Source organism: Lontra canadensis, unplaced genomic scaffold (assembly GCF_010015895.1).
Source record: "Lontra canadensis isolate GAN:19392208 unplaced genomic scaffold, GSC_riverotter_1.0 scaffold83, whole genome shotgun sequence".
NCBI lineage: Eukaryota > Metazoa > Chordata > Mammalia > Carnivora > Mustelidae > Lontra > Lontra canadensis.
The window spans coordinates 1,052,297-1,063,081 of NW_022631077.1; the positions used below are offsets into that span (position 1 = coordinate 1,052,297).

General features: G+C 43.4%; 1 protein-coding gene across 4 annotated transcripts in view; it reads left to right on the plus strand.

The window, feature by feature from the left end:
* The window catches only part of LYN (LYN proto-oncogene, Src family tyrosine kinase), a 116,948-nt gene extending 111,960 nt beyond the window's left edge, over positions 1 to 4,988 (plus strand). For all 4 annotated transcript variants that reach the window (XM_032882578.1, XM_032882580.1, XM_032882579.1 and 1 more), the window contains exon 13: positions 4,735 to 4,988. In XM_032882578.1, the coding sequence (XP_032738469.1) occupies positions 4,735 to 4,937 (203 nt within the window). In that variant the 3' untranslated portion in view covers positions 4,938 to 4,988. The remainder of the gene's footprint in view (positions 1 to 4,734) is intronic.
* Positions 4,989 to 10,785: the final 5,797 nt, after the last annotated feature.

The following is a 10,785-nucleotide window of genomic DNA, read 5'->3' on the forward strand; positions in this document are numbered from 1 at the left end:
TCTTCTTCTCCATTTTCTGTTCTCTGAGTCCCATGCTGGAAGGTGGAAGCCGCTCTGAGTCTCCTGTCTGCTCTTCTGTTTCTCTCACTCTGCCCTTAGTACTGCTCGAAGGCTTATCTCCTCACCCTTCCTTTGATGAGATGTTTTATGGGAATGAGGGTCTGTGGTGGTTCCTGGCATCCTTGTTAGCACCCTCCTGGGTCAGCGTCTTCCAGGTCCTGCCTGTGGGGGGACGAACCTGGCTGTCAGCAATCTGGAGGTGCACTAGGGAAGGGGCGTCGGTGTCTTTCGTTGTTGTCATTGTATTTTTTTATTGTAAAATATACACAGAGTAAAATGTATGGTTCAGTAGCAGTAAACATACTCACATTGGTACACAACCATCCTCACCCCTAGTTTCCCCAACTTTCTCATCATCACAACCTTAAACTATAACCATAAATCAATTACTCCCCATTCCTTACCCTCCAGCCGCTGGTACCTTCTATTTTATTTTTTGCTTCTGTGAATTTGACAACTCTAGGCAGCTCCTCTAAGTGGAATCATACAGTATTTGTCCTTTCATGTTTGACTTCTGTCCCTGAAGGTGGTGTCCTCAAGGTTCATTCAGGTTGTGGTGTGTGTTAGAAGGGTCTCATTTTTTCCATGTTCTGCCTTTCTCCATCCCACATTTGACTTTTTTCCATCCCACACTTGACTCCACCCTCCACTGGCATTCCTGAGCGGGGGTGGGGTGGGGGGGTGGGGTTCGTCTCCTGCAGGTTCCCCGGCGTTAACCTGGGGCACCTGCCAGGTGGGTTCTGGGTACAGTCTGTCTGCAGCCACCAACCTCTCCCTTCACTCCATGGTGTGGCTTCATGGGGACCCTTCCCAGGGCGGGGTGAAACATGCGGCCCGTTGCTGGGTTCCTCTCTTAATGGCACTTCAGTTTCACGTTCCTCTTCTTGGCTCAACCCACTTCTACCTCTGCATGACACCAAAGATGGAGTTTAAGTTTTTGATTTTTGTTCTCATTGTTTTAGGATGAATTAAAGGGGGAAAAGGAGGGGAGGCCAAAGATCCTTACCTCACTAGCTTAAAAGCAAACTATGATAATGTCCATATATGAATTTTCTGAGGACTATAGAGGGGATCTTTGTGGTTGGGGGTTTGTTTTGCTTTGCTCTTACAGAGAAAAAGGAGGCTTGAAAGTGACACAATTTTCTGAAGCTTCAGGTCTTCTCTGGCTGTTTCTTCCCAGACGTGTCCAGCATCTTAGTAACACGTGTAAATTGGAATCAGGGAACTCATCTTCTGTAAATGCTTACTTTGATCACAGGCAGTACTCAAAACAACATTGAAAAAATCACCTTTTTGGAAGTACTACCAGATGGGAGACTATGTCTCATGGCAGCCCCTACTTCTTGCTCTCACACACAAAAAGGCCCCTTGTCTCTAAAGACTTTCTTTCTGGAGCTGCTGGATTCCCATCCAGAGGAGAGTTGCTCACTCTCTATTTCTTTTCTCTTCTCTGCCGGACTGCACTTTTCTCCTCCCTGTGCTCCGTCACCAACCTCTAGTCTCTGCTAATTCCTATCCACTCCAGATTTCACTTCCTGCTCCCCACCAACCTCCCTCTTCTGGGGTATCTCCCCCATTGGGCTGTGAGCCATTTGTGGACAACGCTCAGTCTTCATTGTCTTTGTATCTGTCAGAGCTTAGTGTTAGCCTGTGTCCCATAGTAAACGCTCAGGAAATGCTTGTGGAGAGAACGGGGGCTGGAACATGAAACTGCTTGCTTTTCTGATCACTGGCCAGTGGGTGTTTGCTTTCTTTAATCTAGCAACAGAGCAATGACCAAGTATCAGGTTTAATCTTAGGGTTTGGTTGAGGTCTCCCTCCCCTTCTCTTTCTTTCTTCCATAAGACTTGTCACTTAATAGCCTTATTTACTCAGGCATTCAGATTTCTTTCTTTCTAGTCCTCTTACCAAGTCAGATTCCCCCAGACAGGATGGAGCACACCTGGCCTTTATCTGCACCATGGAGAGTCCTGCAGAGTTAGGAAAACATATGAGAATGAGGAAGAAGAAATCTGCAGTGGGACAAGGCCGGGATGGGGCTAGAAAAATCATCTCAGCTGGGGGTTCTCCAGGCAGAAAGTGAAAGAGATATTCCAGAAGTTGGCCATCGAGCTGCCATTTTCTGTCATCCTGAATGTTAGTCCTCCTCCCAGGATCCCAGAGCTTCACCCAGTGCCCATGTAAAAGCAAATAGAGGGATTTCACCTGACATTTATCCAAGTGAGCAGGGTTCATGGCAAGAGCCAGAGCTATGCTGAAACCACATACTTTCTGGAGACTGGAACCCCAAATGAAGAAAGGGCTGCAAATCAGTCTCTTGGCTTCAAGATTTATTATTCAATTTATTCTCTTTATGAGAGTAAATTGAAGTCTTTTCATTAGAACATTCCAGTTACACAAATATCTGAAGATTGTGGTTCAGAAGACTTCAGCAAAATTAATTCACCATGTAAACAACTTTCAAGAGATTTCCTCATTTATCAAGTTTGCTTGGAACTTTCCATTTCAAAAAAGAAGGACTCTTCCAAGACAGAAGTAATCAGGTCTTCTTTCAAGGGTTTAAATCTAGGCAGGGCCTTCAGTCCCTGTTCTTAGAAAAAGAAAGCTTAGTTAAGGGCAGAGGAGTTCAAAGGTCACTGATCATGCCCCATGGTTAAGAAATAAACAGAAACCCCACTCCACAAATAGAATAAAAGTTTCACAAAATCTCACTAACTCTCACTATGTGCGGTGCATTCTGGTCTTTGCTATTTCATTTTGTTTTGATTTATTTTTAAGAATACTGGTAGCTGGGGCACCTGGGTGGCTCAGTGGGTTAAAGCCTCTGCCTTCAGCTCAGGTCATGATCTCAGGGTCCTGGGATCGAGCCCCGCATCGGCCTCTCTGCTCAGTGGGGAGCCTGCTTCTTCCCTCTCTCTCTGCCTGCCACTCTGCCTACTCATGATCTCTCTCTCTATCAAATAAATGAATGAAATATTAAAAAAAAGAAAAAGAATACTGGTGGCTGCCTAAAAAATCAATTTGTTGATCTCAAATGGGTAGTGACCCACAATTTGAGAAACACAGATTAGAGGATAAATTCAAAAGAAGGCTCTGTTTCAAATCTAGTAAAATAGCTATCTTTTAGAATCTTCCCAGTGACCACCAGTAGTAAAAATCTACGGCTGTGGAAAGGAAATTGATTGTGATAAATGGAATTCTCCATGTGCCAGGCATCAGACATATTCTGCCTGAAAATACGCTGCATGTAATACCTTTTTCCCTACAGAATGAGGTATCCACAAAACATGCAGATGTGGATAGGTCCTGCTGAACCACTAAATGAGCATATTCCTCTGTCCCATTTTAATCATGGAGGAAAATGATCTTTTTTTCCCCTTAAACCTGTTCTTGATATCAAAGGTGGACATTTCAGCTTCTGAACTACCCTGAGTCATTTGACCATATTAAAAGCTGCCCTTCATTACCAGTCCTCTTGTAGAGCTCAGTAAGAATAATGAACACCCTACTTCCCTCACTGGGTGTTGAGAACACTCATATCCAGAATCAGTGTGAGCTCTGACTCTGGCCTGTATTGAAGACTTTGTAGGGGACAGTTTAATGATTGGGACATAATCCATTGGACTAGCTGATTTAAATATTTTGACTTCTTCTAGTAAACTTACAGGGAGAAGCTGATTTAAAATATATATATATTTGTATGAGATAACGTATGTGAAGATGATTTTTTGGTATATGTATTGCAGGTAGAAGCTGGAAACAATACTACAAAAAGAATTAGACTGAGGGTTAGGATTGGGTTTGAGTAGTTCATCTGAGTCAGTCAAGTTCATTATGCTTCTGCCATTACGAACCTGCTCTGTCTTCTACTTCCCATTTGGCCTGTTCTCACTCAGACAAACAATACTGTCTTGATCCCCTTCATACTAAAATTTACATTATTTAGTTGCTCACAGATGTCTCCTTAGCCTCCCTATCCATTTGTGAGGACTGTCATAACAAAATACCACAGACTGAAAAGTTGAAATTAATTTTCTCACAGTTTTGGAGGCCAGACATCTGCGACAAGTTGTTGGCAAGTTTGGCTTTTCCTGAGGCTCCTTGTTGGCCTATAGATGGCCACCTTCTGTCTGTGTCTTCACACGGGCATTTCCTCGGTGCCCACACAATGCCCACACATCCCAGGTCTCTGTGTCCTAATCTCTTCTTCTATGGACATCAGTCAGATTGGGTTAGGGTCCACCCTCAAGGCCTCATTTTAACTTGATTACCTCTTAAAAAACCCTATCTCTACAGGCAGTCATGCTCCAAGGCTGAGGACTGAGGAGTTCACAGTTCTGAGGACTCCCAACAAATGAATTTATGGGGGGCGGAGCACCATTCAGCCCATAACCACCTCTAAAGCTTGCTTCAAGTATGGATGCCAGATGGGGTGCCTGAGTGGCTCAGTTGGTTAAGCGTCTGCTGTCAGCTTTGGCCCTGATCTCAGGGTCCTGGGATTGAGTCCCTCCTCAGAGAGTCTGCTTCTCCTTCTGTGCTCACTCTCGCTCTCTCTCAAATAAGTAAAATAAAAAAAAAAAAAAAATTCGGGATGTGAGGATCAGAAAGCCCACTGCAACGCTCTGATTTCTCAGATTGGGTCAGATTTCTCAATGTACATTTCTTTTGCTTTAGGGAGAACTAATGCCGATGTGATGACCGCCCTGTCCCAGGGCTACAGGATGCCCCGCATGGAGAACTGCCCAGACGAGCTCTATGACATCATGAAAATGTGCTGGAAGGAAAAGGCAGAAGAGAGGCCAACATTCGATTACTTGCAGAGCGTCCTGGATGATTTCTACACCGCCACGGAAGGGCAGTATCAGCAGCAGCCTTAAAGCACAGGAAGACTCATGGCCATTCGCTGGGACGGCTGCCTCCTACAAAAAGAAGACAGGACAATCCCTGGTTGCGCTAGGATCTCACACACCGTCCCTGCTTCCTGAAAGTGAGGCTAGGTTACTCAGGAAGGACACTCTCGACATGGAAGAAAAGTATTCTCGTTCTCATTGGCTGATGCCCACTGATTGCCACTTGGACCCGTCCCAGCTGGCAATCTTGCTTTTCTCGACCACATCTGCAGACAGCCTTCTGAGAAGAAAACACTTGTTCTGTCCAAAATGCATCCACTCTGGCATCTTGTTTACAGCTCAATGTGTGACTCTGAGGTTCAGAGGCCATTGCAGTGAATCTCAAATAGTAACAGACTTAAACTCATTTATAAAAGTCAAATAACCAGATGCAAATCATGACCCTTCTTTGCATTTTCTCTATGCTTTGGCTTATCTGTTAAAAAAATTACTAATCCAATCTGTTAATTTTGCAGATGAAGTCCGAACCTTAAAATGGTCTCTCCCAGATTTCGGTGAGGTCCCCTCCCCCTGAAATCTGAGACTGTTAAACATTTTCCTTCCGTGGAGACTGCTCAGGACCCCCACACATGAAGCAGAACAGCCACAGGGCTCTTTCTGGTCTGTCCTTGTAGAAATGTCCCTTGTGAGCATGCAGAGCTGCTGTGTGTCCCAGCGTGGACCCCACCGACGGCCAGGGCTGGCCCAGATCTCTCAGGACAGGGACCAGGGCCTCGGGTACGGCTCTACCCTAAGAAGGAATATCTTTAACAGTCCACCTTTTCAATTCCACAACTTCTTATATAGACACTTTCTTGACAGTTCACTTTGGGAGAGTAATAAGATTTTAATCTCTGCAGGGCCTCTTGGGTCCTTAAAAATGTAAGAATTTTCTTTATTGCTTCCAATGATTTGAACGTTATTTTAATGATGAAATGTTAATTTTAGTTGTACTTGAGAAAAGTAAAAATGCGATCTTTGGGTCTATTTTTGTGATTCAGCAATCTTTTCTAAATTGTGTAAGGCATGTGTGAGATTATTTATACAAAGATATGAAAGCAGAATAAGTGACTAATGAAGCTGGAAAGAGCCCCCGTAACACAGGATACGAGAGGTTCTGTTTACTAAAGTTTTCTACTGTAAGTTTTGAATAGAAAATGCTATGTCACCTCATAATGTTTCACTTATGCTCTTGTGTATATGCCTAATATTTCTATTTTTTGATTTTATTTTAATACACCTGGCCCAATAACATCTCGAGCTTTTTCCTTGTGTTTAACATTTTCAGTTATCATCATCATAAAAATGAATATCGTTTGGGGGGAAATGGGAGGAGATTCCATATAGTTACACTGTTACACTGTTTAAAGAACTTGTACAAGTTCTACCTCCATCCTTTGATAAAAAAAAGAAAGAAAGAAAGAAAGAAAGAACAAAAGTGAAAACCAGGAGTTGACAGCCTGAATATCCCTTAATAGGGCCAAATAGGATTTGTTTTCAAATAGGCTTAGCAGGCATCATTAGGATTTCATTTTATGTGTGTTGCCTAGGTGTGGGTACCTAGAGGAAGGGATAAAATATTCTACTGTTCCCTAGATTTTCACCTATTTTCCTGTGCATTTTTTAAAATGCCCTTCCTTAAAATATTCTGAAGTACTTGATTCACAAGTGCCACGCTCACGAAGGTGGAATATTATCACCATATGATGTCTGCACAGCTGCTAACTTGATTCACAACAGTCAGTCTTCTGCACACACCCACCTGCTCACATTTCATTTCAGAATCACGCATATGACCCAGCATGTTATGTGGAGAGAGAGTGTAAAGAATCCCTAAGGCAAAAAGAAGTCTGTAGAAAATTAGTAAGTTTATCTTCACCTTGTTTTTCTTCTCTCAATTCTGCTTTCTTTTGCCATATTTATTTATTTATTTATTTATTTATTTTGACACAGAGAGAGAGAGAGATCACAAGTAGGCAGAGAGGCAGGCAGAGAGAGGGGGAAGCAGGCTCACCACTGAGCAGAGCCCGATGCGGAGCTCGATCCCAGGACCTAAGCCGAAGGCAGAGGCTTAACCCACTGAGCCACCCAGGCGCCCCTGCCATTTTCATTCAGCTTTTCCTCTCAAGTCTGTGAGCCTTTCCTCTGTCACCTTGGGCCTCGTCACTCCCAGGATGTGTTCCAGCCACGTCATACCCAAGGGACAGCAAGCTCAGTCTCTTTCCTCATCAGGAGGATTCCAGCTTCCTCATGACTGGTGGTCAGAATGAGAGGCTGGGTAGGTGTTTGTGTCACAATAGGGTCGCCAGTGGAGTGCAGAATGCTTGATATTGTCACATCCCTGATCGTTATGGAGGAGTTGAAAGGTAGAATGGCTGCTCCTCTACCCTCTCAGACCCTCCCTGCCTTTGTGGTTCTGCTGTGAGGTGTTTGTGTCACTACGAAAAAGCTTTCCCATGGATATACTGTGTGCCCAGGCTTGAGAGTCACTTCCTCGCTTTGACCCAACATTGCAAAGTTAACTGCTCAAGGAAAGGCCAGTCCTCTCTTTCCTCAGATGGTTTGGTTGCCACTGGAAGGTGGAAGAGTCCAGGAGGAAGGAAAAGGAGAAAAGTTGCCTTTTTCCTTTCTTACAACCATGAAGCTCACTAAATCTGAGGTAAAACTCATAGGCTTGACAAGGTGTCCTCAGTAGGAGGGACACTCCACAGCCCCTCTATGCAGACCTCCCTGAGTTCTGTCAGAATCACACCGAGAAAGTCCAGGCCTTCTCCTATGGAAGATATTATACTGCAGAAACTTCAATTCCTGTCCCCAAAACATAAAAGATGTCAATAGAAGAAGGGACCGTATTTATTTACTTACACAGTGGGACAGATTAAGGGCACTGAAATCTAAGTATAAACTCCTTTCCAATGTTGCCAAAGGCAGTTCCCTTTGCTGAAACTGCCTCATTGGGGAAGTAGCTGCTGGAAAAGCAGTCAGCCCTGAAACACCAGCATCTAGTACTCTGGATGGAAGTAAAGCAGATGCTCTTCCCCTCGCTGAGCTCAGGCAACCTTCACCATTATAATGGCAACCCTCCATGGCCAGTTAGCTTCCTGCCTTCTCAGAGGTGATCACCCGACCCACCTCTCCTCTCTGTGTCTTTGTTTTCTACGTCTGCCTGGTTGGATGGAGGTTCCAGTTCTCTACTAACTACATTTTGACTACCTGAAGTTACTAGATTAAGAGAAGAGCCGTGACATTTTTCCTGATGGAACCGGTGGTTATAAATACATAAAGCCAACTACACACCCACCATTTGCTCAGTGCTCTCTTTTGCACTTCGGCACTTTATAAAACTGAACCTGTAGGGGCGCCAGGTGACTCAGTGGGTTAAGCCTCTGCCTTCGGCTCAGGTCATGATCTCAGGGTCCTGGGGTCGAGTCCCGCATCAGGCTTTCTGCTCAGCAGGGATCCTGCTTCCTCCCTCCCTCTCTGCCCGCCTCTCTACCTACTTGTGATCTCTCTCTCTCTGTCAAATTAAAAAGAAAAAATCTTAAAAAAAAACCTGAAACTGTAATGCACACCACAACCCTTGAAGGTATGGACAGTGCTACGACTATTTCATGGCTGAAAAATCAGATATAATTTTAATTTTGGAAAAAAAGTCATGTAAGAATTCAACTCACCACTCACACGTTTTAAAAAGACAATGTATAGGGCCCCTGGATGGCTCAGTCGGTTCAGCGTCTGCTTTCAGCTCAGGTCATGATCCCAGAGTCCTGGGATCAAGCCCCACCTTGGGCTCCCTGCTCAGTGGTGAGTCGCTTCTCCCTCTCTCTCTGCCCCACTTGTGTGCTCTTGCACTCTCTCTCTCCCTCTCTCTAACTCTGTCAAATAATTTAAAAATAAAAAATAAAAAGACAATTTGTAGAGACTATACCTTTTTTCCTTTTCTTTTCTTTTTTTTTTTTTTTAAGTAATCTCTGTGCCCAATGTGGAGCTCAAACTCATGACCCTGAGATCAAGATTGCATGCTATACCACCTGAACCAGCCAGGCCCCCTGAGACCACACTTTAGAATAAAAAGGCTTTGATATCATTTATGCTTCATTTTATAACATGAAGTTGTATTAAACGGGTAAAATTTTACTCCAGAAAGTTCTAATGTGACAGATGTATAAGAGGAAAGCCTTCTAATTTAATTTCCTGTGTTTTTATGAATCTAAATACTTTAGATGGAAGTAAGTGCCAGAAGCGTCACCAGGTTCCCAAGATGGCCACGACGTGATCTTGGGGATTTCACTTACATTTGGAAATAATAGGGGCACTCTTGGTCGCCTCCGTCTCTAGGTCATTGGAAAGATTAGTTAGAAATAATCGGGATTGGCAGTGTTCAATGTTAACACAAGACTTCTCCAATCAAAGGTGGCTTTATTTACAGCACTCAAAGTAGATACCATGTCACAAAACAGAAAAACAATACCCAAATTGTTTTGTTTTGTTTTGTTTTCACATTTATGTAGGGCTTGGACAAAAGTTCTTAATCCCTCATCTGCTACCCTTAAGGTCAGATGTGTTTCTGATTTCAGATTTGATTTTGTTTTTTATTTAAAAGGTTAATGCAATGGGGCACCTGGGTGGCTCAGTCAGTTAAGTATCTGCCTTCAGCACAGATCATGAACCAGGAGTCCTGGGGTTGAGTACCACATTGGGCTCCCTGCTCAGTGGGAAGTCTGCTTCTCCCTCTACCCCTCCCCCCTGCTCAAGATATCTCTCTCTCTCATGCTCTCTCTCTCTCTCAAATAAATAAAACCTTTTAAAAAAAGTTTACTGCAATAAACAGATTGAATATTTGGCAGTAAACCTTCAATGAACATTGGAGAAAAAACCTTTAGTCAAATAAAACATTTCTGCAGAAAAATGCCTGAACTCACACTAGGTGGGAAGAATATAGACTGTAAATAGCTTCAGGTCAAGTTCTGCCATCAAATGATTTCTTAAGAAAAGAAAATCAAACAACAAAAACAAAAAGAACCAATTTGGTTTTCAGAGTTTTTTGGACTTTGGAATTGTAGGTAGGGGATAGTCCTGTACTCCGAGATCTTAAAGAATGTATAAGACCACAGGACCTTTGAGTATCAGTGGTATGTCCCATTTGGATGGAGGACTTTGGGACTGTGGGTACTCAGAGCCCATTTCCTGCAGCCATGTTCCAAGATGCAGCATAATTTTGAGTCTCTTTGAAACAATACAGTTATGAAAATAATCTCTGCTCCAATTCACCTCAGGGAGGTCTGACACTTAGCAGTTCCAGGGAGGAAAAATACCTAGTGGTTTTAGTTGACCACAAGAGCTACCAAAGGTGGTGTGGTGGCTAAACTAGTTAAGGAGTGTAGGAGTGAGTTCTGTTGGGAGCTCAAAAAGAGCTCCAAACAACAACAAAAAAAGAAAGATGTTCTTTCTTCATCATACACAACTGAGACCATGTGGAAGCATTACATTTAATTCTGAATGCCTGATGGCAAATTCTCAAATCCTCACTGCTCTGGAAAAGTCATTTTGATGTGGGCAAAGGGGTATGCGTGAAAGAACTGGGAGCATGTCAAGTGTGGAAGTCTTCGGGCAGTCGGGGGAGGGGAAGCCACAGCACAGATGTTTTGATGGGAGAGAGAAATGGAGTCATTTTAAAACATTTGCTCTGTCCAAGAATTATATTTTGAATCCTACTTTGTAAGACATTCTGAAAGGAACTCATCACTCCTCCTCTCTTTTTTGTCAACGTACTTCACCTTAAGTAAGATGTTTTGTGGGTTAATAGTAGTCATTCAATACAGCGCTTTACTGAACA